This window comes from Prionailurus bengalensis, chromosome B1, assembly GCF_016509475.1.
Source record: "Prionailurus bengalensis isolate Pbe53 chromosome B1, Fcat_Pben_1.1_paternal_pri, whole genome shotgun sequence".
In the NCBI taxonomy this organism is placed as follows: Eukaryota; Metazoa; Chordata; class Mammalia; order Carnivora; family Felidae; genus Prionailurus; species Prionailurus bengalensis.
This window is the reverse complement of record NC_057344.1, coordinates 26383832-26396272: the sequence shown is the minus strand read 5'-3', so window position 1 is coordinate 26396272 and position 12441 is coordinate 26383832. Positions and strand designations below refer to the sequence as shown.

Here is a 12441-nt window from a genome sequence, read left to right as displayed (position 1 = left end):
ACTTTTGTGTGTTGTCCGCAGAGCGAGGTGTTCAGTGGGTGCTCATTCCTTAGCGGCTGCAGTAGAAGGGTGCTTTGTCCAAACCAAGTGACTCATTAGAACATCCCTAATTCATCTCTGCTGGAAGATGTCACCAAACACCCACGGGAAACTCTTATCTAATGCTGTGTATTCAGAATACTATTTTAGCTAACACACACATGGACTAACTCCTCACTCACGGGGCCCGTAGGACATTGGGAAATTGTGAAGCACTTCTTACGATTACATAGTAGCTTCATACTAACCAGAGCACCCCTTGTCCCTGTCTGTTGTGTGAATATATCAAACACAAATGTGATTGTTCTTTGGTGGACGTTGGCCCCTTTATTTCAGAAACACAGTGGGGAGAGGATGAGGGGGGCTTACAGAAGTAGCAGGGGGTGAGGGAAACCGTTGCACTGGCGTAGGTTTTCCTGAGCAAGCACAGACGTTAACCTCTTGTTTCGCCATAGCCGCGTGGCGTTTAATAGGCGAGATAGAGGTAGAAGTTAAAGTATCAGTTTGCACAAGAAACCACAGTGGCAGCCAGCCAGCTTTATCGGTGCTTTCCCATGGGCTTCTCGGTGTGCTGCCACAGAAAGACATTTATACCAGCCTGGAAAAAAAAAAAACAAAACGCTATCACCTCCTCTGTCTCTCACACGTTATTATACTTAAATTGAATAAGCAGCTTTAAGGTCTGGGGTAATCAGAGCCGCGTAGCCTCAGACATCTAGATGCTGGAGAGAATACCTTTAGGGACCGAACTGCTTTTGACCTAGCTATGTGAATAGTTTTATTTCAAAATGGATTTTTTGTTTTGTTTTGTTTTAAAGCCTCATACAATGGACAGCGGGTTTGGAGTGTTAAGTCTCCATTCTAAATGAAGGAATATCCATGAAAACAAACAGACCCTCAGGTCTGGCCCTGCCCAGTGGAGGTCTGATTTATGTCGATGACTGTGTATTGAAAGCAGGAGATTTGGGGGACTGAGGAGGAAAGCTGTCACAGGTGGTGGTTATTATGTAGTCACAGCTTGGGTCTGAACCTGACGATTAAACTTGGGGGTGCCAACAGGCAGTAGAAACTAGGAGTCTGGACCACTGCACTGGCTTTGCAACTCTAGGCCGGTTAACTTTTTAGCAAGGCATAGTACAGTGATCTTTTACTTCTCTGTCATCCCATTAAAATGCAGGCGGGTGGTTGAGATCCATCTTTCTTCATCGGGCATATGTATGTGAATTTCCAGAGGGAAGGGCCAGGCACTAGTCTTTGGAAAAAACGATAGTCCCCCTGATGATTCTAATGTGTGTATGCTGGACTTTCTGATCTCTGGGGCCCCCTCCATGACTCTAAGCGTGGGCTCCCTGGCCAGTGGGCTCTTATCTTTGTCTATAGAGCCTGTCTCTGGTCAGCAACCGATTGTCAGCACCAAGGCAAAGCTGATCCGTGTGCTACATGGATCAGTAACTTATTGTTCAAATCAGGAAAGGATTGAGGTTGACAGGAGGGCTCTTAATAATTATTCCAGGACAGCAGGCCAGCCAGTAAACTCTTCAAGGCGTACAAGAATTGTCACCCTACTCCTGTGTCATTGATCTAGACCTCATGGTGGTTTTTTGAAAAGACAGTCCAAGCTCTTTAACCAGCTTACTCCTCTCCTTTACAGGTCAAATCAGAGACTTGTCATTTAACTGCCTGCCTTTGACCATGTGTAAAATAATGGTGCTGCCATGCGCTTTATAAAGAAAAACCATCGATGACTGTTATTTAACTGGATCTTCCTTATAAATTCCAAGTTTTTCTATTTCTCATTTAAAAATTTTTCTGTGTTTTATTTCCCTATGGGGAGAGACAGAGAATAAAGAGTAAGTAGTGATTTTTTTTTTTTTAAAGACAGTTTACTTTCATCCATTGTTTTGGTGATTGGTGGCTGGGGTCCCTACCAGCTTTCCATTAGGAAAAGGTCGCATGAAAGAAATGCCTCTACTGTACCTCTCCCTCCAGGGGGATACTGAGGAGCTGAGTGGCTTCTTGTCTTTGCTGATTATCAGATAGAAATATGAGTCCTCTCCATACTCTGGCTCTTCTGGGCTGATTTTCAAGGATATTTGCTTTTGAGATGAGGTGAAGACTCACCTAGTGACACATTTGCTAGGTCGCTCTGAAAACTTCTGACCTCCTTAAGAATGTGGATTCTGTCTGATACACTTTTTAAATAATTCAGTGATTATTGACATTTATTATGTGGTTCACAGCCATCACCACTATCGAATTTTAGAATATGTTCATCACTCCTAAAGAAACCTGTGCCCTCTGGTGTCTAATATAACACATATAGTTCCGGGCAGGCAAGAAATTTTTTCGTGCCGCTTTCAGAGTGGCTTTGCTGCTTAGTGTGTTGGTATTAAGCAGATTTGTGAGTTTCAAAGAAATTCTCATCACGTGTTTTTCTTGGCCTCGTTCAGTCTAAAGGCAGTGAATTGACTAGCACCCCCACCCCCAATGCCAGCCCCCCATTTATTGGACAGCAGAGAAGTGGGGCTGCTTGCAGGGAGACCTGCCTCCTTCAGACCTTTTTTCTCTTTTTCTTTCTTTCTTTCTTTCTTTCTTTCTTTCTTTCTTCCTTCCTTCCTTCCTTCCTTCCTTCCTTCCTTCCTCCCTCCCTCCCTCCCTCCCTCCCTCCCTCCCTCCCTTCCTTCCTTCTTTTAGTATAGGAGGCAATGTTTTGAAACACAAACTTATTTTGTAGAGAAGCTTTGGGTTCACGACAAAACTGAGCAGAAGGTACAGAGAGATCCCACATCCCTCCTGCCCCACTCTGCACAGCTTCCCTCCACCAGAGCAGCACATTTGTGGTACTAGATGGGCCCAAGGTCCCACAGTTTACTTCATTGTCACTCAAGGTCCACAGTTTACTTCAGGGTCCACTCTTGGTGCTGCACGTTCCATGGGTTTCTATGTCCGCCATTGTAGTATGAAAGGCAGTATTTCCATTGCCCTAAAGGTCCTCTTCCTCCTTCTCTTTATTTATTCCTCGGTCCCCGCCTCCTCCTTAACCCCCGGCAACTGTTGACCTTTTCCCTTCAGCTTCAGTGAAGTATAAGCGACAGATAAAATCGTACGATGGCTAAAGTGTTCATCGTGGTGATGTGATATATGATACATTGTGAGAGCTTCTCACCACCTCGCTAATCACCCCGTCTGTCACTTCCCATCCCTTTCCGCCAGAAATTCTGGTCGGCCGGACTGACCCCTAGGCATTAAAGGGATACTGAGTCTTGGACATTATGAGTCGTTAAAGGCAGAGTCCTACTTTCAGTGGGAAAAGTAAGGAGAAAGTAGATTCATTGTTTTAATTTATTTTTGAAAACTTTATCTGTGAATTCCTGTCTTTGTCCTGCTGCTCTGTACATTGAGACACTTAAAATTCCAGTTCAGAAGGGAAGTGTGAACTTCTTTAAGCGAATGGCAGCTCACTGTTTGCTTTTAATTTTAGGTACCCTGTACGATGTTCCTCTTTCTCATTTCCAAAGAGGTTTAGAGGAACCCAGCCCCCACCAAGTATATACTCAGATAAACTGCTAGATAACCCAATTTATCTACTGCTTTTCATTAAATAAGTTCTTTTAATGTTTTTTTTTTAATTTTTTTAACGTTTATTTATTTTTGAGACAGACAGAGACAGAGCATGAACAGGGGAGGGGCAGAGAGAGAGGGAGACACAGAATCTGAAACAGGCTCCAGGCTCTGAGCTGTCAGCACAGAGCCTGACGTGGGGCTCGAACTCACGGATTGTGAGATCATGACCTGAGCCGAAGTCGGATGCTTAACCGACCAAGCCACCCAGGCGCCCCTAATGTTTATTTATTTTTGAGAGAGAGAGAGAGAGAGAGACAGACAGACAGACAGGACATGAGCAGGGGAGGGGCAGAGAGAGAGGGAGACACAGAATCCCAAGCAGGCTCCAGGCTCTGAGCTGTCAGCACAGAGCCCCGCATGGGCTCGAACTCCCAAACCGCGAGATCATGACCTGAGCCAAAGTCGGATGCTTAACCAACTGAGCTGCCCAGCCGCCCCTCTACTGATTTTCATTTAAAAGACAGGACCCAATAGGTTAGCATCTAGAAATGTGTTACCTGAAGGCATACTGAAATGCAGCCCACATTCTTCCATGTGGTTTCCTAATGGACAGACCCTGGAACATACAGGACATGGGAATGTATCATTTTTATTTCCCGACAGTTGCCGTTTCTCTTGTGGTGGTTCCGTGTCTGTCTGCCCTCCATGTGGAATGGTGGCAATGAAAAGGGGAAGCAGATTCTGATTTGGGCAGGTCATGTGTTACAGAATTGGAAAATATGGGCCAGTTTGAAAGTTGTCAAGCTAAGCTTTCTCCTTTTCCAGAAAGTGCGACTAATGATAAAAAGGGCCGAGACACTGCATCTCAGAACTACCTCTTACACTTGGGTTATTGTATACATACGTTTGTAAGTAGTCCCAAGGATACAGTGATTGCTTCGCATGAGAATTTGGCAGTTACATTGTTACCACACAGGGATATTTAAGACCAATTGGAATAGCCCTTTATAAAAAGTAGCATGAAGACACTGTCGCCTTTATCTCATCAGATAAACAGGCAAAGTAGGTTTAATTACACTCAGGTTCGTTAGTATGGACCTGATAATTTCTTTTTACAAGAGCAACGGAGCAGCACAAACTTGGCTTTAGAACGATGGGGGATTTTTCAGTGACCACAGGATTGTGAAACACGGAGGGTGGGGATGGTGTGGTATTTCAGAAGGAAAGGAAGCGGAATGTGGAGGTGGCCTGTGGGGTGTATCATGCTGATTTGTGTTGATTTGCTTTGTTTTTTGTAAGGAGTGAGACCCCTCATTGCCTCGCTCCTTTCACAGGCAAGGGGGAATAGTGTCTCTTGATTATTTAGTGCCCCATCAGCCACACTGATACTAGAATTTGTTCCCTCTCTGCTTAGGTATCTCCATACTTTCTTGGAAAATTAAGTGGAAAAGATAGTGCTTCTTTCCCTTATGTCATCATTTTTACTGTACCCAATCTGTGACTTTAGGAGCACCAAGTTTTAAGGGTAAGTCTCCGGGAAGCAGAGAGGGTTTCTTGGATTAGGGACTTCCTAAGGACTTGAGAGTTTAGGGGAAAACGGGGGTGGGGTGGGCTTTGGGATGAAGAGATCTCTTCATACATAGAGCAGGGCATTTTAAGGTTACAAATCTTTTGCTTATTCAGAATCAAGACAACATTGAGAATTAAGAATCAGGAAACTGCTTGATTCTTTGGCCTAACTTATTATGATATTGCGTATGTTAGTAATCTCAGTTCCTTGCTGGAAGAAAGAAGGCATTTTATTTTTAAGATTACCTTTATTATTTTTATTTTTAGAGACAGAGAAAGAGCATGCATGCGTGAGCGGGGTAGGGGCAGAGGGAGAGAGAGAGAGAATCCTAAGGAGGTTCCAGGCTCTTGGGGAGCCTGATGCGGGGCTCGATCCCATGACCCTGGGATCATCACCTGAACCGAAATCAAGAGTTGGGTGCTCAGCCGCCTCAGCCACCCAGGCGCCCCCAAAAAAAGTCGTTTTAAAAAAATGTAATATGCACGAATGTAACATCACGAAAAGCTCGAGCGGATGGACACAGCAAATAGCTTCTTAAAAGTAGTGTTTGCCTTTATTTTCTCAAGGCAGTTTGGGCGCTGGAGTTACACCGCCCGAGTGTGAATCTTTGCCATTTGTTGGTGCCATGGCTGTGTAGAGCTCTGTCAGTAGCGGATCCCAGAAGCGGTTGTCTTGTGGGGTTGTCGTGAGCATTTAGAGAGGCCATTGCTGGGGAGGCCAGGTAGCATTATTCCTTCCACAGAGCAAACAGCGCTCAATAAACTCAGTTGCTGCTTTTTCCACTAGGAATATTAATGGTGTGCACCATGGGTGGCATATCAAGGTACTCATAAAAAAACTTCAAAGGCAGATATAGATACTAGAATAAAATGTGCTCACCGACTTGCCTAGCAACATTTACTTATTTTAAAAAAATTTTAATGTTTATTTTTGAGAGAGAGAAAGTGCAAGTGGGGGAGGGGCAGAGAGCGAGGGAGACACAGAATCCGAAGCAGGCTCCAGGCTCCGAGCTGTCCGCACAGAGCCCGACGCGGGGCCCGAACCCACAAACGGTGAGATCATGACCTGAGCCGAAGTGGGGCGCTCAACCGACTGAGCCACCCAGGCACCCCAACATTTAGTTTATTAACTGAGGTGCCTGCCCAGGGAGGGTGCACGTTTGTGCTGGACAGGTGGTGGCAGGGGGGCTGGCCTGCCTTGCCAAGTAACCCCGGAAGATCCATTTACAAGGCCACCTGGAGTGTCCTGGCCCCATCCTCAGGGGGGAAAGTGGGGATGAGCGGTATCATTTCTTTCATATTATAATCACAAACACCTGCAGTGCCAGATGAACAAAACCCCCAACGCACTGGCTCACTGGCCCCGCACCGCCCTGTAAGTCACATAGGCCAGGGGTCTCTGGACTCCAGACCAGGCCACGTGCCAACAGTCACCGAGTGACGCGCCTCAGCCTGAAACCCACACCGTGGCTCCCAGTTCAGTGCTGTGTTCACACAAGCTCTTACTTACGCATTTGTCTTAGAATGTAGTATCGTAACAGAGCCTTGCACATACGGTAAGGCCAACAGATCAGGAAGTGACTGCCACTGAAAAAGACAGCTTAGGACTCACAGGGCCCTAGAGGAGGGTGTATGCTGTGCCATGGGGGGGGGGGGGGGGGACGGAAACGAGGCACAGAGAGGGGACTATGCCCAAGAGTGCGAGTGAGTTTGCCGAGGGCGGGTGCTGGCTGGGCTCCACGGGCCTGAGCGGCTCGGGTGGGCCACGGGGCACAGGGAGGGTCCCTGGTTGCCTGGCACGTGGCCCTGGAGTGAGGGGGGCAGATAGAGGGTGGCCCGCAGTGTCGGAGCCTGATAAAGGCGGTGGCTGAGAGGTGTGGGCTCTGGATAGCGGGTGGGTACCGAGAAGCGCGCTCACATCGGTGTTGTTTAGGGTCTCTAGGAATCTGCTAGTGCGGGGGGAGGGGGGGGGCCTCCAGGGGCAGCGAGGGCCCGGATGTCGAAGAATCCCAATACAGAAAATAAAAGACCTGATTAATTGATTAATACAACATGGTAGAGCCTCAGTTTCAGCCTGAGCTTCTAAATACCTGGACTGTGTGTGCTGTATTCCAGGAAGAGCAGGTGCAGAACCCCGAGAGGATTCTGGGTCTGAGCCCCCATGCTGTCCTTTCCCCCAGCGCCCCACGGCAGCTCCCTTGGGTGTCCCGCGGGCTCTAGGCTTCACTGGTGTGAGTTACTGTCTTGCCCCTCAACGCTCCTCGTCGGTCTGCTTCCCGCCTCGGGGAGTGGCATTGCTTCGCTCCCGTCCGCCGAGCCAGGGGCTGCGGCTGCAGACACACAGCCTTCCCGAGACCTGTTCTCCCGTCTTATCAGTGTATCTTGACACGAGTAAATCTGGCCACACAACCGTCTCTTTGGCCCTTCCTTTCCTCTAGATGCACCTGTCCCTGCCAAGATACCTGTGACTGAGTCTCAACTGGCCTCCGTCCCTCTAATGTCTTTTTTTTTCCCCTACGAACCAATATTATCTTTCAACGTCGGACCCTCGCCACTTCTGTGTTTAAAAGCCTCAAGTGGCTTCCTGTTGATTATAGGCTCTGGGTGCCCTTGCTTCGACATCCTTGTGCTTCTGTCTTACGTGTGGCTCAGGGGAACAGACAGCCAGACACAACTGTCTGCATTTCCGAAGGCTTGTTGGGTTCCGTGAGGAAAACATTTGCATCCCTCTCACAAACCCAGAACTCGAACCACCGAAGTTAACTGTGTGGTGGAGATGAGAGTTTTCACACTGCCCTCTCCTCTTTACGCTAGATTTATTTTCTTATTACTCGAATTTGAGGCAGTTATCAAAACTTTCTCTACTGGGAAGTTTGCTAAATATGAATAGGCCTTCAAAAAGTCTTCGTGGCTGAGTGCCATAGAAACATGAAGCTATCCCCAGGGCTCCGAACATCCCAACCTGGCTTTTAGCTGTCAAGCACGCTGTGGAGTCAAGTAACCCTTGCTAAAGGCTGGCTCTCTCGCACCCTGGTGTGTTCCCTCCAGAAGTTATTTAACCTCTGGGAACCTTCGTTTCCTTCTTGGTGAACGTAGAGTAGGATGGAGCTTACCCCATAGGCGTGTTATGAGTTGAGGATTAATCCAGTAATGCACTGCGGTGAGTGGGTGTGATTCCTGATGTGTAGTAAGTTGTTAGTAAATGGAAGGTGCGTTTTTTTGGTAATGTTACTAATATTTTACAAAGTTTCTGTGAAATCAAGCACCATTGAGAGATGGGGGGGGGATGGAGGGACTGCATGTCATTATAGGAAAGGTGACATAAGGGATGAGGACCTTTGACCTCTTTCTCTCTAATCATTTTGTCTGAATTGAATGCCACTCTGTTTAATTAGGTGGCGATACAGGAGTTTATTTTATATTCATCCAACTCCAGCTTTTAGTTTGACAACCTTGCCTGTATGTAACATTGCAAGTGAAATCATGCCTTTTAAGGCCAGTTAGACATCCTAAAAGTTCTCACTTTTCAGTATATATTCCTATCCCTAGAGGGCTATTTAGCTCACGCGTGCGTGCGTGTGTGTGTGTGTGTTTCCTGAAAGGACTCAGTGCTGTGGTTAGTGTTTGGGGTTCTTGATTATAAATCTCATTCAGCTGTGAAATTACGATGGCTTAGGTGGTTATTACTAATTCGTATAGTTCCTCATTATGCCTAAACTTAATGTCACAACCAGAAGTGTCCGACCAGCTTTCTAGTGAAAAGACGCTTTTCTTTGTAGGATCCTTAGTTGCCTGACACTCACATTTTTATAAGGAATTCTAGAAGTAAAAATGAAAATTTTACTACTGCAAAAAAAAAAAAAAAACCCGATTCATAGTTTTGCTTCCTGTTCTTAGAATTGAGAATATCCTTCTCTGTCACCTTTTGTCATGTCTGTGCTTTCTTCTCCTCTACCCGTATAGGAAGAACGTTGGTGAAAAGCACAGAAACCAATGACTTCTATGGCTATGGAATTTCCGTGGAGAAAAGAGCATCAGAACTCACCTGGACCATCATTCGTACCCGGCAAACCCTCCACACTCCCACGCGCGTTCCGTGAACTTGAGTAATAACTGTCCAGGGTGCTTGCAGAGGAGGGAGCGCACCTGGCCTGTAGATGAGGTGGGGGAGGGGCGGGGGAGGACGGGGGTGGGGGGGGGAAGAACATGGAGCAAATGTTTTACAACCTGAACCTCAGAACTGTGATCCTCCAAGGAGAGCGCTACTTGAAGAAAAGAAAAAAAAAAAAGTCGAATGGCTTCTCAGGGATTTTGTTTTCTGTGCACATATAAGCCATAGTTGCAGTACAGGTGGCCGTGTTTTGAGCACTCAGATTTCAGTTCTGTTAAATGTGAAAGAAGGATCGACTGACCGTTCATTGCTGTTCCGTAACTAGTGTAAAATATGTATATGTTTATCTTTATTTTTATAATATGCAAATACATTTAAATTTATACAGTTCGAAGCTTCTAGCGTTAGTTAACACTGGGTGCAATATTCTGCATGAGGACTGTGCCAAGATGGGGCTGGTTTCTTATTTTAGCAAAAGGCCTTTCTGTTCATTCTTTCATCTTTAGTTCTTCTGAGATTTTAAAAAACCCATCTGTCTGCCCATGGATTAAGTGCTGGTTCGCAGAGGTTGTGATAATCAGCAAGAACCTTACCTGTATTTCAGGCAGTGTCTCCTCCCCTTCTTTTAAATAAACGTCCCTGCCTGCAAGCCTGTTCCTTGGGCAGGCTGGTGGGATTCTTGTTTTTCTTTGCCCACATTTCCAGTGGTGCTGGGCAGAATGTTCCTTGCTCCCAGCTTCCTGTTGACATTACGTTGTCACTAGATGATACGCTAATGGATTCTTCAGGGGCAGAGGACAGAGGGGTCGTGGAAGCCTGGTGGTAGGATTCTTCAGGGGAGGGGGACAGAGGGGTCAAGGAGTCCATGGAAAATCTGAGTCTTTCAATAGCTTAAGATAATCAGGAGTCAGTTGTGAATGGTGCAAAGAGCTTTGCTAATGAGTACTTCTCTCTCTCTCTCTCTAGAACAGAGTCTGTGAAATTTAGCAGAGCACTTTGAAAGCCCTTCACATCTGGCGGTCAGACCTTGAGATAGTGAGCTCCCTAACTGGAGAGCATAGTCCCGCATTGGTTATTTATAAATACAGAGCCTCTGATTGGATGGTCTGCTGCCAAGAACTAGTAAAACCATTGTTTTAAAATCTCCACCAAGTTAAAACGTGAAAAGCAAAGCAAATTGCTCTCGCCTACTCCTAATTGGGGCCAAACAGTATCTGCTGCAATAGTAAGTAACACGTTCTTTGAAGAGTATAAAGGACTCTGTTTACATCTGCCTCCTCTGTGTTGATGGAAAAATGTGTAAGACAAACTGTTTTCTCACCAGTGTAAGGCATGAAAAGTGAGTCAGCTGGTATTATTCTTTTACTTCTTTTATAAAGTATTGACTCTTGGAATGCCACTATACAAAGTCTCAACATATTTTTTAAAAGAAACAAGCAAAGCAGCTGCATTGTGAAAAATCTTAAGTTGAGTTTTGTAGATTTTGTGCCCCAGGAGTTGACTTCACTAACTCCAGAACCTCAATGAAACAAGTATGATTTGTCATGATCATAAAATCAAATGGGATCAGACTATTTCTTCATTTTTTGATACTTGAATACGACACCTCAATCTTGAGATTTCGTTTTCTTTTAGAACACAGTCACGAGATTACCTGCTTAATCCTTTGGTCACAGTTCTCTGTGTGCGTGCGTGCGTGTGTGTAAACTGAATGGTAACATTTAATTGCTTTATGGACCATTGAATTGTTGGGCATAGGAGTTTTGTAATTGGCACGAGACAGTTCCTAAACTGTCAAATTAACTGACTTTGACCAGTCTTTTTTTGCAAGGACACTTAAGGATGTGACTTCGGGCTAACTCCCCAGGGGACCATATTAAGTGAAAAAAAAAATGCTCCTTTGGGTGACATACCCTGCAAGGTGTTTATCATAATTATGAACATAAATGCCCACATTCTTAATATCTGCTATTTTTTGACAAGTGATGTTTTGTGCTGTCATCTGAACCCTAGAGAAGCAGTGTAAGAAGAAATCTTGGTGTCACATGTGTTTCGGCAAAAAGGTCGTCATGATTGAGGGTCATGTGACCAAAAGAAGCTCCAGAAAAGCTTGAGAACTTGCTTCAGGGTGGGGGGGGAGGGTTGGAGATACAGAAAACACTCTGCTCTACTGGAATTTTCAGTGTCTGTGCAGGAAATTCCGTTTTCTCTTTCCATACCTGGGAAGGCTCGGCCAGCCGAGGTGGACGGGCAGTTCACAAAGCACAAGGGGGAGTCTTTCCAGACCAAGTAGCCCTCGCCTGGCAAACAAACGCCCTTCAAGTCTGTTATGGTTTCTATTCTTGCAACCAATGGTATCAAAACCGCTTCCTGGAATTGTAAAAGTGCTGCCAGAATAAATGTTTTTCCCCCTTCCAAGAAAAAAAATGACAGTGCTCATATTTGACATTTGTGCGTTGGACTCTTTTGAATGAATAAAAAGGAAAGGGTTTGGTATAACTCCTGATGGGGTGTGTGTTCTTTTTCATGCCACAGTTTGTAAATTGTCATTGTGGTTTCCACTTAATTGTCGTGACTGGGCAGAAATTAAAAAAAAAAAAAAATTGAAGAAAGTTCAATAAAAATACAAAGAAATGGTTAAGCAATTATATTTCCGGAGTTTAGTTATTTTTGTTTTTGATTTCTTTACTTTCAATTATAGAAATACGATTCGTAGTTTTAGTTCGTAGGTCACTTCTGAGCTGTGGGAGATGGATGATGCCAGCCCTGGCGGGGGGGGGGGGGGGGGGGAGGGGTGGAGTCCCCACAAGGAAGACTGAAGGGTCCCTGGTTAAAACCCTGCCTCTCCAGACTAGAGATTCAATTCTTGAATACCAGCTCTCACTTCAATCAGACCCTTTTTCAGTGATCTGCGATACTCTTAAACTTCTGAGTCTGTGACACAGTTGGCAAATCCCCTTTCCCTGAGCTTTTTTTTCAAGGGTTCTTAGCAGAACTCTTTGCCACCACCTTGTAAATATTGGCCCGGGCGCCAAGAGGGGTCTGTACTCACAGGACCTGCAGGTACTGGGTCCGAGGCTCTATTCTCCCTATGGAAAAAAAAAAAAAAAAAAGTTGATAAGGGGAAAAAAGAATGTGGGTGCTACTCGCAAAAGCAA

General features: G+C 45.6%; 1 protein-coding gene across 5 annotated transcripts in view; it reads left to right on the top strand.

Annotated features, from left to right (window-relative positions):
* Window positions 1-11782, top strand: part of MFHAS1 (multifunctional ROCO family signaling regulator 1) — a 101313-nt gene extending 89531 nt beyond the window's left edge. For 2 of the 5 annotated variants that reach the window (XM_043560528.1, XM_043560561.1), the window contains exon 3: window positions 9136-11782. In XM_043560528.1, coding sequence (XP_043416463.1) covers window positions 9136-9169 — 34 coding nt within the window. In that variant the 3' untranslated portion in view covers window positions 9170-11782. Of the gene's footprint in view, window positions 1-1690; window positions 1890-5017; window positions 5130-9135 lie in introns of those variants that run through there. The other 3 variants (XM_043560538.1, XM_043560554.1, XM_043560546.1) reach the window with 3 other exon arrangements.
* The last annotated feature ends 659 nt before the right edge of the window (window positions 11783-12441 follow it).